Here is a 14,776-nt window from a genome sequence, read left to right on the forward strand (position 1 = left end):
ACTGGTGAAATGTGCAATCAATGAAGACTGGCTACCAGGCTGGTCCAATGTAGCCATGAAACCTCCCACGCTAAAATGACAGGTCTTTCAGTTTCTTTGTCCAACCCCTGTATCTTCTAACAGTAATAATGACCATGCAGAACTGCCTCATAATGTGCCAAAAATAAATGTAGTGATAAAGTTATTTGCTCAACACTGAAAAACTGTACTATATTGTACACAAAGTCTAGAAGTCATCACATTTTGACTCTCTGACAGCCCACAACAAAGGCAGCAATAAGAGACAACATGAGGTTAAAGATGTTTTTTATTTTACATTAAAAAAAAACATGTGCAGGCATCACTTGGTGGTGGTGTACTTCTGAAGTATTTAACTTTTGAAGACATCTTAAAACTCTTCATAGCATCTATTAATAAAAAAAAAAAAAACAACAACAAAGTTTCATTAGGGTGTTACTTCATGTGATGGAGGAAATTACAGTAGGAATCTGGGAAACTAACCCTGCATCCATGGCGCAGAAGTGGCTGCAGTACCCCGGAGTACTGGGTTCAGAATAAAAGCCTTTCAGCTGTCCTCTTTTCCCATTGCCCCAGTAACCTGCACCACAATCTTTAAATGTGCTTCCACAACTTAAGCAGGTTGATATGTGGTACGACTTCCGGTACTCTGCCTGAAATTCTTTTGAGAATTTCTTCCAGTCAACGACACCTTCAATTGTAAAAAGAAATTATTAAAATAACCAAACACAACATTTTACAAAGTAGCACTTGCATAAAGACAAGGCCTTTCCCTTTCCCAATGTATTCAACATGCAGTGCAAAAGTCCTTGGTGACAGAAATTTTCAATTAACGCCTGATGTTTAAAATGTAACTAAAAATGTAACTATAATTGAAGTAATTTGTGGATCCATGTAAAACAGTTTTTCCTTTTTAATCATGTGCAGCTAAGGCCAATGGCTCATTTATTGTTTTATGATGTCTGCAAAACCTCTGAAGTTATTAAAATTCAATGAAAACACAAGCCTTGGTGAAGACAAACCTAACAATATAGGACAATGAAGATGATATTTGTTAGGGTCCTAATATGGAAAAAAATCCAAAAAATGTTGTCTTTTCCGTCTGCATTGAAGCACTGTGTTTTTAATGTTAGTTCAAACTACTGTGTGATGCCAGAATAACACAGACATGCTATAATCCATACATTACATGTTGTTAGTGCAGGTGCAACATGTGAGAAATAATGCTGAACTTTCTGATTACGTACTGTCCAACCACAGAAGGTATGCCTTGTTGTGGAATGATGTCTGAGACACAACGTCCAAAAACCGCTTGCATGTCAGTAATAATTTTCCCATCGCTGCTTCTCCTTCCTCCAGCACAACAAGAAAAAGGATTTCATACAATATGTCCACTGGTAGCTGAAATGACAAGACATTTTGTAAAGCCAATTTTATTCTTGTGTGAGTACCACTTGGACTGTTGTAGATATGTACCTGCAAAATTCTAACCTCTTCTTCAATGTTGTTTTCTACAAGGGAAACAAATGATAAATGCTCAAGCATAGGTGGAGAATTATTGATTTGCATGAAATACAAAATCCATCTTTTAGAAGGAAACATAACACTACCTGTCTGCCCGCTTTGGTGATGAGCTGCCTTCAGTCTTTTCTTGGAACACTCTCAATCGTGGACCTTGAACAGATAAAAGAAATTTAGGACCATCTGAACTCCAGAGCTAATTTTTAAAAGAAAAAATAAACATTTGATGAACAGAGTTCATTTCACTGAAGTACAGCAATGTAATTTTGATTTAATTTCCATTACATTCTGACTTTCAAAAACACACATTTTCTAAATTCTCTGGATATTTTTTGTCATTCATGTCAACATATGAGCTGTACATTTACCTTGCAGGAAAGTTTTCAAGGAGGAGAACATACCTCCATAGCCTAATGGTTGGCATGTCAGCCTGTTTATGGACAGAAACACAATATAAGCTTGCAAACCAATAAGTTTTAAATTACATATAATTACGTACCTCTGAAAAGTCAAACTGCCCACCAAGAGTGATGTACAAAGCATACTAGAGAGAGGAATAATAACAAATCTACTATCATATTATGAAACTGAAATAGTCATGTACAAGCATTGCTTGAAACCACACTTACCATCAATGTGAAAATGCCACAGTTATGGGACAGTCCTTGTCTGGGAACATCCTAGAGTCAAGTTGAAAAAAAAGTAGTATATTTTACAGCAATACAAACCACATTTCAGTATTAAAAACAAAAACTGTGGTAAAACAGCACACATACCTCAATGTCATCAGTGGTAAACTGTGTCCACAGTCCAGGACACAGCTTTTGACATATATTGCTAAAGAGAAGTTAAGAGAAAACAAATTTTACACCACCTTACATTGTTTGCCAGAGAACAATGCAAACCATGGAAGAACACTGAACCCTCTTAAAAATCTACACTGAAACACCTGTAAATGGCTCTGTATGCCTCATCATGAGGCCCTTGCACTTGCAGAGAGTTGAGGAAATAACTTTCTCTCAACTTTGGCTTGATAACCTGAAACATTTTTAAACATGTTGCAAAGGTAAATATGGACATGAAGTACAACTACAAACATGCACATCATGCTTGAATTACATATGTTAACATTTGGGGCAACAAGGTAAAATAAGACAATACATCAGAAGTTCACCATACCACGTAGTACAAACACTAATAAGAGGAAAATCGTCAGGAATAAAACTTACACAGATCATCCAGTGACCTGGCCTCCAAGAGGGAAAGACCAATGTGTCCTTACTGCTTGCATCTGCCTATGTACTCAATGAGAAATTATTATAGAGTTACTGCAAGAGATAAAAATAAATCAATAAAAAAATAAATCAAACTTCCTGCAAATCTTACAGGTAAGTGTTGAAAAGGACAGGCAGACATTGGGGGCAGCCGCCTGCTGACGGTATGACAGTCAGCAGGAAAGATCTCAATATACTTTAAGGAAAAGGTCAAAGTTAGACTGACTTCACTTTTATTCGATTCACCGTCAATATTTTAAAAACATAATACATTCACCTTAGAAAGTGCCATCTTCTGCAGCACCAGCATGCATGCATTTATAACCTGCAACAGGTGAATTGGAAATATGTATGTAAAAGTTTCATATAACTACAAATATTTTGGGTGACAGTGGATTTGTGTGGGTAGTGATTTACATCTCCTTCAACTTCCGATGGCTGAGGCAAAGTTCCAAATGTCCTTCTGCTAAGGAGAATGGAGCCAGCTTCTGCAATAATATCATCACCTGGCTTGCTCATTGCAGCGGTAAGCTGCAGAAAACATGATTCAAAAAGAAAAATGTTCCTAAGAGTTATTTTTAAAATGTCTAAAATAATTGTAGTACAATAATTTCAGAAGACCTTTTAAGGTTTTATTAACGTGTTCTGGTTATGCTCTTGTAAGTAGAACACCTTCAACCATGATTAATGTCCTCTAAGGTGCTCCAACGAGCTATGTATATAATCAGTCATCTAACCATTTCACGCTGTACAATAGTCAGTGGTTTTTCCCAGCAACTTCGGTTCGGTTCTGGCCAGTCTGTAAGTCCAACTTGGTTCAAAGATGGAGGCACATGTGCAGCATCTGAAACATTGGAGCAAATAGAAATATCACATTGCCATGGATTTTGTTTCAAAGCCTAACAAGAGAAATAATTCCACATGTATTGTTAAGATTTACCGAGGATCACTCTTCCACGTACATCATATGTAAGTGGAGAAGAACTTCCAATAGTCTTTTGGATTTTCTGAATAGTTCTGTTGTTTAGTTCCTCATTCATGATGCGGAGGATGTTCCGTGTCAGAAATATATGAGTGGGTGGTTTCATCATGTTAAGAAAGTAATTATTCTTATGCATACTGGCAAACAGTTGTTCCACAACTTGACTACTTACTGTACCTGCCAATTTAGGGACAAGTGAGATTTTTCGCAGCCTGTCACGGGCGTCTTTGGTGTTGGCCTCATGGAATTTATCATATAGCACATAGTGCTCAGATGAACCAGTAATGGGGTGACAGTTTTAGTCTGTGTTTTGTTTCTTCTTCACACTATACACAACACCACAAGGGCAAAGTACAGCAGCCCATCCACCTAGAAGAAAAAGTTTAAAAATACAATCAAAGCTTATGGTAACACTGTATATGTAACAATCCTTTGGTATCAATAATTTTCAAGTACAGTATGTGAGGTAGCAGCTGCGCCACACAATGGCATTTCCCTAAGGGGATGGGTTAAGTCAATTTCTCCATTTTGAGATCAATAAATTCTAAAATTAAATTAATACTTTAGTAATTGATTGTAATATACCTGAAGCTCCCCAAACCTTCTGAAACACTTTGTCATATGTTGCTCTGCGGTTCATTTCTTCTTGCAGTCTCACAATCAGGTCTGTTTTGGAACCATTGCTACTCAGGCCACAGGCTTTGCAAAGCTTTTTAATCTCAACCACCTGTTGACAATTACAGAATAACCATTCTTAAGTCATTGTCAACTTACATGGCTTTTGAAAATTATAACTACTACCATTACCTTCAGCTTCAACAGTTCATCAACTAGTCTTTCCTCTGATACATAAACCTCAGTGGTGTTGCCTTGAGGGCTGTTTAGCTGCAGCTTCTGGTATTCTTTGTTGAAGACTGTTGGACCCTTTCTAGTATCTCTGCCGATCTATGGAGCCCAGTTTTCGTAGCTCGGATTTATTGTGAAGGGATTTCTGTGTCCATCTGTATTACAGGATGAATGAACATGGAGGCTACATGGGTAACAATTCAGTAATAATATATTCACCACAGCAATTTGGTGTTCTGTTCTCCATTTAAAGAGAACCCAAAACAGTACTTACTCTTGAGGAAACCAAAGGCATTCATTTCCATGGCAACCGTGTCGCAGAATTCTTCTGTGTTCACTTCTCCATTGTAGCTGTCAGAAGGGCCATCCAAGTCACTGACTGTTGCGAGAAAACTTATCTTAATTAAAAGTTCAAAGGTTTGCATAAGCTTACCAGGCAATCTTTTACCTGCCATGTTGAAGACTCCCTTTTTATGTAAGTCCATGACAACTATGGAAGGGTGGTGACCACATGTCACACAGAAAAACGAGTAACCATGACTTGTCATTGCCTCAAAGTGAATATAGGCTCGAAGGACATCTGTTGCATTTGGGTACGGCACTCCTGCTGTTTTCTGCAGTGTGCTTACAATCCTGCCAACAGCAACGTGACCCTGTTTAAAGACAAAAGAAGATCCATGCTGTAACACCATTTCATAAACATAAGATACATACGTCATGATCACAGTGCCTTTTGTAATTTTTGGGAACAAAGGTGAAAAACAAAAGTGATTTATGAAACGACTTAGAAAAAAAGGTTAAAAGGTTAATATGCAAAACCTGTAGAGCATTACGTAGAAACAGACATAGATCTAGGCTGAGCAGCAAAGTGTCATTGTAGTTATGTAAATCATGGATCCAGTCTTGATATCGGTAAAACAACCCACAGCTAGGACATTTCTTGCAGTATGTCGATATGTCTGTAATGTAAAAATTATCATGAATTGCTTAGATAGTCGAATTAGAACAAAACCAGAGGATGAAACAGACTCGGCACACAGGATAAGACGGTAAATGAGGTTTATTTCTACTGTAGACTTTGTTTAAGGAATCTTGAGTTGGAGTTGTCCAGAAGCCAGAGGAGGAGGAGGTAAACCCAGGAATCCAAGGAGAGAGAGTCAGAGAGTACTGGTGATGAGAATATTTACAGTGCAGTCCTTAGGAGGGAGTATTACCAGATGTTGGCAGGCAGGTAGGTAGATAGGCTGGTCGACAGGCAGACAGGCAGGCAGACGGATAGGCAGACAGACAGGAGTCCACATAACTGAGGTTATGTTCCAGCAAAGGTCTGTATCAGCAGCTACCTTAAGAAGCCCATGAGCTCATTAGGAGAATGCGTTGCAGCTGCAGACAATGAGCTGCCAGAAGAAACCAGAAGGGGAGGAGCAGAGATCCTACAGTACCCTCCCCTCAACGATTGCCTCCAGGCAATCCAGAACGCATTTCAGGATGGCGTTTGTAAAAGGACGTGATGAGAGCAGGGTCCAGGATGTGAGAACGGGGAACCCAGGTTCTCTCTTCAGGTCCATATCCTGCCCAATCCACAAGATATTGAAAACCATGCCCCCTACGCCGAACATCCAGGATACGATTGACCGTATATGCAGGGTGGTCATCAATGAGTCGAGCAGGAGGAGGGGCTTGGTGGGAGGACTCAGGGGGCTTTCCGAGACTGGCTTGATCTGGGAAACATGGAAAGTAGGGTGAATGTGCATGGAAGATGGTAGTTTGAGTCTCACCACAGATGGGTTGATGATCCTCTCGATGAGAAAAGGGCCAATGAAACGGGGGGCCAACTTTCTAGAAGTATCTTTTAATTTAATATTCCTGGTGGAAAGCCAGACTCTCTGATTGATGCGGTACACAGGTGCAGCAGAACGGTGACGGTTAGCGAACCTCTTATTTTGTTCCAGGGTGCGTAGGAGGGTCCTCCTGGTCTGTTGCCAGATCCTACGACACCTGGAAACATAATGCTGAACAGAGGGGACCAGGATGTCAGATTCAACACTGGGAAACAGCGGGGGTAGATAGCCCAGTGAAGCCTCAAAGGGGGACAAACCAGTAGCAGAGGAAGTATGTGTGTTGTGAGCATATTCGATCCATGTGAGATGTTTGCACCAAGAAGAGGGGTTGTCATTTATTACGCACCTCAAGGCGACTTCAAGTTCCTGGTTGCACCTTTCTGTCTGTCCATTAGATTGGGGGTGGTATCCAGACGAAAGACTTACGGAGGCACCAAGAGCTTTGCAAAACTCCTTCCAAACTTGCGAGATGAACTGCGGGCCTCGGTCAGAAACAATGTCCAAAGGCATGCCATGGATGCGGAAAACGTGGAGAACCAGGAGTTGGGCAGTCTCCAATGCAGACGGAAGCTTGGGTAAAGGAACAAAATGGGCTGTTTTAGAGAATCTGTCAACAACAGTAAGGATGACTGTGTTACCGTCAGATGGCGGGAGACCAGTGATGAAATCAACGGAAATGTGGAACCAGGGGCGGCTAGGTGTGGGCAGAGGTTGAAGAAGACCAGCAGGGGGTTGATTAGTGTTCTTGTTTCGAGCACATGTGGGACAAGCTGCAACAAAATCTTTAATGTTGAGGTTCATAGTCGGCCACCAGAAATACCTTTTGGTAAATGTGATCATACAAGTCACCCCAGGATAACAAGTCAATTTATTGTTGTGCACCCAATCCAGAACTTTATTGACGACAGAGTTGGGAACAAACAGCTTGCCCACTGGGCCAGTACCTGGGTCAGGTTCGGACCTCTGTGCCTTCCTGATGTCCTTTTCAATGGCCCAGGTGAGGGCGCCCACAATACAAGAATCCGGTAGGATGGAAGCTTCAGTCTTGAGTTGGTCAGAATGAGAGAACTGGCGAGAGAGAGCGTCAGGCTTAATGTTCTTGGAACCGGGTCTATAGGAGATAGAAAAATGAAAACGAGCAAAAAACAGAGACCAACGGGCTTGTCTGGGGTTAAGTCTCTTGGCATTTTGAATGTAGGAGAGGTTCTTATGATCAGTCCAAATGAGAAAAGGGACTTCAGTACCCTCTAACCAATGCCGCCATTCCTCAAGCGCCAACTTGATGGCTAACAGTTCACGGTTGCCCACATCATAATTTTGCTCTGCTGGAGACAAGCGACGAGAAAAATAGGCACATGGATGTACCTTATCATCCAGAAAGAATAGCCCCTACTCCAATGTCAGAAGCATCAACCTCTACAATAAATTGTGCACATGGATCAGGATGGGTCAATATGGGTGCTGAAGAAAATAGAGTCTTTAATTCCCCAAATGCCCTTTCTGCCTCAGGAGTCCAATGGAACGTTTTCAGAGAGGAGGTGAGTTGAGTGAGAGGTGCAGTGACCTGACTGTAGTTCCTTATAAACCTCCTATAAAAATTAGCAAATCCCAAGAACCTTTGAAGTTGCCTGCGATCAGTTGGAGTAGGCCACTCTGCCACTACCTTGGTTTTCTCAGGATCAGTTCTGTACCTGCCTGCCTCAAAAATAAAACCCAAAAAAGACACAGATGTGACACTGAATTCGCACTTTTCGGCTTTAACAAAGAGTTGATTCTCAAAAAGCCTCTGGAGAACTGTTCTGACATGCTGGCGATGTTGTTCTATGTCCTGGGAAAAAATCAAAATGTCATCCAGGTAAACGAAAACAAAGAGGTTGAGAAAGTCACGAAGAACATCATTAATAAGAGCCTGGAAAACAGCGGGTGCATTAGTCAACCCGAAAGGCATAACCAAATACTCAAAATGTCCTAGGGGGGTTTTGAAAGCTGTTTTCCACTCATCACCCTCTTGGATCCGTACCAAATGGTAAGCATTGCGCAGGTCGAGTTTAGTGAAGATCTTGGCAGAATGTAATTGTTCATGTATGGAATCAATAAGTGGTAGTGGGTATTTATTTTTAATAGTGATTTGATTCAATCCTCTATAATCAATACAAGGTCTTAATGTGCCGTCCTTCTTACCCACAAAGAAGAATCCGGCGCCAACAGGGGAGGTAGACGGACGAATGATCCCAGATGCTAAAGAATCCTCAATGTACTCTTTCATGACCCTTCTCTCGGGTCCGGAGAGTTTAAAGAGTTTGCTGGATGGTAATGGAGCGCCTGGGAGGAGATCAATAGGGCAGTCATAGGGGCGATGCAGAGGTAAAGAAAGAGCCCCTTGTTTGCTAAAAACAGGTGCGAGATTGTGGTATTCAGGTGGAACTTTGGACAGATCAACAGGCTCAGAAGGTTTGAGTTGTTTGATAGAGTGAGAGACAGCAGTCTTTAAGCAGTTCTGGAGACAGAGATTACTCCATCTCTCTACTCTGCCCTCCACCCAATTAATAACGGGATTATGTTTCTGCAACCAGGGAAACCCCAAAACTAATTGTGGAGAGATGGAAGAGACAACAAAGAACTCACCCCATTCATGATGGTTACCAGAGGTGATGATGTGAAGCTGAGGAACTTTAAATCTCACTTGAGATATGGTTTGACCAGTGATGCCAGTGACAGAAAGGGAATGGTTGAGAGGCTGAGAGGGTATTTGAAGTTTATCAACCAGATCCGAGGAAATAAGATTCTGTTCAGCACCAGAATCAATAAAAGCGTCAACAGGAAACTTCTCTTGGCCAACAATAATAGTGACCGGAAAACACAGACGAGAGACAGGGGAAGAATGGGATATGCTCATCAAAGTCCCCTGACCTATTGACGAGCACCTCTCTTTTCCCTTCTTGGGGCATCTTGTGATAAAATGTCGTCCTTGTCCACAATATAGGCAAAGACCACCCTCAAAGCGGCGTTGTCGTTACTCTGGGGAGAGTCGAGTGTGACCAATCTGCATCGGCTCCGATTCCGCACATCCCTCTGAAGAGGAAGTGGGTGCATCGAGGAGAGTGGTTCGAGGCGCCAGAGCGTGCTGCCACTGTGAATTGTAGTTCCTTTCTGTTTGTCTCTCTCTTAGACGGTTGTCAATGCGGATCGATAGGTTGATTAATTCATCCAGTCTTTCGGGTTCATCTCTCAAAACCAACTGGTCCTTTACTTGATCTGCAAGGGAATTAACAAAAATACCCTTGAATGCCGCTTCATCCCAACCCACCTCCTGCGCTGCCACCCGGAAGTCGATGGCGAACTCAGCCAACGCTCTCCTTCCCTGTTTGAGGGTGAATATCTTCTTAGCCGCTGCCTCCTGCTGGAGTGGTTGATCGAAGACTCTCTTGAAGTGACTGAAAAAAATGGCATAACTAAGAGACTCAACAGGGTTAGATGCCAAATAGGCGTGCGCCCAGCGCAGAGCAGATCCCTTTAGCGAAGTAACAATATAAGTAATCTTGGAGGCAGCAGTAGGGAAAAGGGAGGGGGAACGACTAAATGCTAATTCACACTGCAGAGAAAAACCGCCAAAGTTATTAGGATTACCATCAAACAGTTCAGACGGACGGAAGTCAGGCTCTCGGATCCCAGAAGATAGAATTGTGGGTGGCTGAGGATTCTCTAAACGAGCTGGAGAATTGGAAGAGGCAGGTGAGAGTTTGGTTATGATTTCGCTTAAAGCATGAACCATACCACCAAGTTCTGTGAGATGAGAATCCGTAGTCCTTTGTTGTTGCAGTAGCTGTTGAAGCATGGTTTAAGTAGATTGTAGGCGTTCCTTTAAGGAAGTCTGTTCATCATCTGAATTGTTCTTCGACATGTTAGATGGCTGGAACATACTATCATGAATTGCTTAGATAGTCAAAGTAGAACAAAACCAGAGGATGAAACAGACTCAGCACACAGGATAAGACGGTAAATGAGGTTTATTTCTACTGTAGACTTTGTTTAAGGAATCTTGAGTTGGAGTTGTCCAGAAGCCAGAGGAGGAGGAGGTAAACCCAGGAATCCAAGGAGAGAAAGAGAGAGAGTACTGGTGATGAGAATATTTACAGTGCAGTCCTTAGGAGGGAGTATTACCAGATGTTGGCAGGCAGGTAGGTAGATAGGCTGGTCGACAGGCAGACAGGCAGGCAGACGGATAGGCAGACAGACAGGAGTCCACATAACTGAGGTTATGTTCCAGCAAAGGTCTGTATCAGCAGCTACCTTAAGAAGCCCATGAGCTCATTAGGAGAATGCGTTGCAGCTGCAGACAATGAGCTGCCAGAAGAAACCAGAAGGGGAGAAGCAGAGATCCTACAGTACCCTCCCCTCAACGATTGCCTCCAGGCAATCCAGAACGCTTTTCAGGATGGCGTTTGTAAAAGGACGTGATGAGAGCAGGGTCCAGGATGTGAGAACGGGGAACCCAGGTTCTCTCTTCAGGTCCATATCCTGCCCAATCCACAAGATATTGAAAACCATGCCCCCTACGCCAAACATCCAGGATACGATTGACCGTATATGCAGGGTGGTCATCAATGAGTCGAGCAGGAGGAGGGGCTTGGTGGGAGGACTCAGGGGGCTTTCCGAGAGCAGCTGCAGACAATGAGCTGCCAGAACCAACCAGAAGGGGAGGAGCAGAGATCCTACAAAAATAACAAAAAAAATAAAAACATTTTAGTACCTAAAGCACTAAAGTTTCATTAAACAAAAATTACATTATCACAAAATGCTAAAGACAATGAAAGGCTAATAACTTGTAGAATGGCTTTGAAATAAATATTAGTCACTTAAGATTTTTAAGAAAGAGTACAGCAATTCAAAAAGTGCATTACTTTCAACAATTCCATTGAGTAAGACTACTTTTGCCTTTTTAGAGATGAGCAGTGGATCACTGAGAGGAACCGATCCAAGACAGTTTGTACAAAACATCTCAGGAATCAGCCGTTTTGGGAAGGATTTCTTTTTTAAGTTCTTACAACAGTTATCTGGCAGACGAGCTGGGAGCTTTTTGTTGCGGTAAATATATTCAACCATCCACTTGAGCATGGGACCCTGCGGCGGGTAATGCATGTCATCGTTTGCATTATCAACATGACCTAGTGTCACCACCTCTTCTGTCTGATTATGGGTTCTGAACAATTGGGGCTGTTTTTGGAAAATACACCATTTTTCCACCCTCTTGTGTAAACATGACAACCGACCTTTGGTACAAGGGCAGTGCCATGTGTTCGTTTTTGAGCTGTAGTGAACCATTGTTCTATTCAGCCTACTATAATGTGAGGTCCTTGGCTCAAATACTGAGATATAGTGTCTATAATCATGGCCTCCAAGATTAACAAGGACAGCAAGAGGGACACCTTCGCTGTTTGCTAGTGTTTGATGTGCAAGGCATTGTTTTTTTCTGTTGTTTTTCTTCAACCATCTTGGTCAATGTGTCCTCCTGGAGTTCTTCATGTGCACTGTCAAACTGACAGTAATCCACAGACTTTAAATGAGCACACTGTGTAACCATAGAGGCACTTCTGTGCTGAAGTGAAACATGAGTGCTGCAAACATCCATGTCACAAAAAACTTTATGTGATACACCCCATATCTTTTTGGAAACATGTACAGGAACAGGAGGCCCACGGAAGGACTTAGAGACTGCAAATACTCCATTAGTTCTATCTATACACTATACTTGTAAATGGTGTGTAGCAGTTATATCCTCATATATCTGTGTGTGCCTTCTCTCAATGGGCTTCTTCAAATTTTTCTTATTAACTGTCAGATTACCGTGAGGACACTGCACAGAAATTTGCTTTGCAGTGACAACCCTGGGATTTGAAGGGTTCTGAACATGTTCAGAATGTTGGCTTTGTGGTTGAGTGTGTGCTTCCAGTGCGTGAGGTGGGACTTCTGAGGGAGCAGATGTTGATGTAGATGGCAGGGATGAGGCATCTTGCCAATGGGTATCCAAATGTTTCAAGAGACCATTTTTATTTCTGTATGTCTTTGAACAGTGACAATGACAGTGTTTACTCTTTCCCTCACAACCAAGTCCACAGCTGTATATTATGTAGTCTATAAAGAACAAAAGACATGACAGTGATGTAAAAATCAACAATGACTCACAATTCTTAACAAAGACTTAAATGTGCCCAGACATACCTCTATGATTGACTGCTTTGAGCAAGTGACTGGCAAGATGTGTAACCCTTTGTGAATAACCAGCTGGTTTATATAAATCGGGGGCACAGAAGGGACATTGATACTGGTCCGGATTTTCCAAGATGGGAACAGGTTGAGATTTTTCATCACCTTTACAGTGCACTGTAATATGCTGTACAAAAATTATAAAACAAAGTGTAAGAATATTTAAAAAGAGTACAAAGTGTACTATTTAAAATGCTTCTCTTACAGCTAAACAAAAGAAAAACTGACTAATACTAATTTGTAAATAAATATGTTATATAAATATAAAAAAATATACTATACATGTATAATAAACCATATAATTGCAAATATTTTTAGTTAAGCCACCTTGACACCAGATTTGCACAGCAGAAGCCAGAAAACCTTCACAGTTTGTTTTCCTTTATCCACTTTATTTTGAATAATCAGTTGTGAAAATTATTTTGAAATATTTAGTTTAATATTAACCTTACGTGACAGTCTGTTTAAATTCTGTAATGTTCTCCACTGCCATCTAACACTTCTTTCTTGTGGTCCCATAGTCAAAGACCGTGATTACAAAATGGCGACTTTCCATTTGCAAGTCCCCACAAAACCCAATTTCGATATCAATATTACACACATCTCCAAAATATATGACTAAATTTACAAAACTGTGTTTAGTTAATACAAGATATATATATATATATTCAATATTAATTCATCTGCAAAACGGAACATATCAGCCAAATTCATGTAGCAGAGCAGCTGATCACATATAAAATCAGCTGTTCAGAGGCACAAACATTTCCCCCAAAACACACCAAAGAAAACCACCATGAAACAAGGTGTTTGGTTCAGACATTTATTGACGGTCCTTCAGCGAACTAGCGTCTGCAGGAGGAGGGAGCAGGCAGAGAGCAGCTGCCCTTAATCAGACTGCCTTCAAACTGGAGGACGAGCCTGCTGAATTTGCGGAGCACAAATATGCAACACCCAACCTAAAACTAATTTCGAAGGTCAAAAGTCAGCGGTTTTGCACTTTTAAGTCCATGTCCTCGTTATTGCCAAGCCCAAAATTGTAACTTCTTCAGTCAAACTTTGGAGCTTCACCATCGAGACAGCAGCATATCTCCTCTCTGCTTCTCCTGCCACACCCCCTCACATCAGAACCCCTGAGCCTTATTATTAAGTTCTGGCTGGGCTGTTGTCTAGATAATTATCCCAGTGGATCATTTTAGACATAAAAACATAGATAAGACATTCTTGCATATACATTAATACGAACATTATTAATATTTAGTTTATTTATGTTTTTTATTTTTATTTTTATCATTTCACGCAGATTACTTTAATGTGACAATGTAACACAGTAACGTTAATAGTAGCACAGCGCTCTACACTCACGGCTGGAGGCGAGGATTCAGTCGCCATAGCTTCAGCCGTTGGCAGGTCAGTGGAAGCACAAGTTACCGTACCGAGTAGAGCGAAACCGAGTGGTGCAGAGTTTCCACGTGCAAGTGGAAAAGGGGCATAAGTGTCTGTAGCTTTAAGAACATTTGAGGTTGCTAGGCGAGGTTGAGCTGTAGCGGGAAGAGGAGAGGAGCACACAGTTTTTTTGATCGTGTTATAGATGGAACGGGTGGGTGTTAAAGCATATTCTCCATGGCCATGTTTTGTGCTGAATTTGAGCTGAGGATGATTTATCAAACACTGTATGAGCATCCTTATGTGTTTGTTTTATAGTTTCCACGTTGCTGGAAAGTGTTCTATAGATGCAAGGATTATCCTGGATAATCTGAAATGGAGAAATAAATATCTGCACTTGTTAGAGACTTTCCTCTGGGATTTTTTGTCAAGGGCTTTTAGAGCCATGACCAATATTCATTTTCTAACAAAAACATTCAACATATATAACACAAAAACCTACCAGAGGACGAAAACATACGACAAACATAGAATAAAAAACACAACATAAGGCACCGAATAATTCATTATCTTGATAACTTATTCATACATTTAAGTTCAAACACAAATACATTAAACAAAATTTCTGCATAATTGCAGTTTTC

General features: G+C 41.2%; 1 protein-coding gene across 2 annotated transcripts; it reads right to left on the reverse strand.

Annotated features, from left to right (window-relative positions):
• Positions 1-293: 293 nt before the first annotated feature.
• Positions 294-5,004, reverse strand: LOC124855868. 2 transcript variants are annotated; one of them, XM_047345994.1, is made up of 19 exons: positions 4,916-5,004; positions 4,603-4,796; positions 4,381-4,522; positions 3,754-4,164; positions 3,551-3,657; positions 3,231-3,344; positions 3,091-3,138; positions 2,926-3,009; positions 2,769-2,834; positions 2,489-2,577; positions 2,316-2,376; positions 2,169-2,219; positions 2,039-2,083; positions 1,908-1,969; positions 1,629-1,692; positions 1,510-1,529; positions 1,266-1,419; positions 502-709; positions 294-407 (listed from the first exon to the last, which is right to left on the reverse strand). In XM_047345994.1, the coding sequence occupies exons 4-15, from the start codon at positions 3,929-3,931 to the stop codon at positions 1,659-1,661; spliced, it is 939 nt and encodes a 312-aa protein (XP_047201950.1). In that variant the 5' UTR covers positions 3,932-4,164; positions 4,381-4,522; positions 4,603-4,796; positions 4,916-5,004; the 3' UTR covers positions 294-407; positions 502-709; positions 1,266-1,419; positions 1,510-1,529; positions 1,629-1,658. The 2 variants fall into 2 exon arrangements, with proteins under 2 accessions (XP_047201950.1, XP_047201949.1); XM_047345993.1 differs by having other exon boundaries at positions 1,495-1,529.
• Between the last annotated feature and the right edge of the window lie 9,772 nt (positions 5,005-14,776).

The sequence above is a fragment of the Girardinichthys multiradiatus genome, chromosome 19, assembly GCF_021462225.1.
Source record: "Girardinichthys multiradiatus isolate DD_20200921_A chromosome 19, DD_fGirMul_XY1, whole genome shotgun sequence".
Taxonomy (NCBI): Eukaryota; Metazoa; Chordata; class Actinopteri; order Cyprinodontiformes; family Goodeidae; genus Girardinichthys; species Girardinichthys multiradiatus.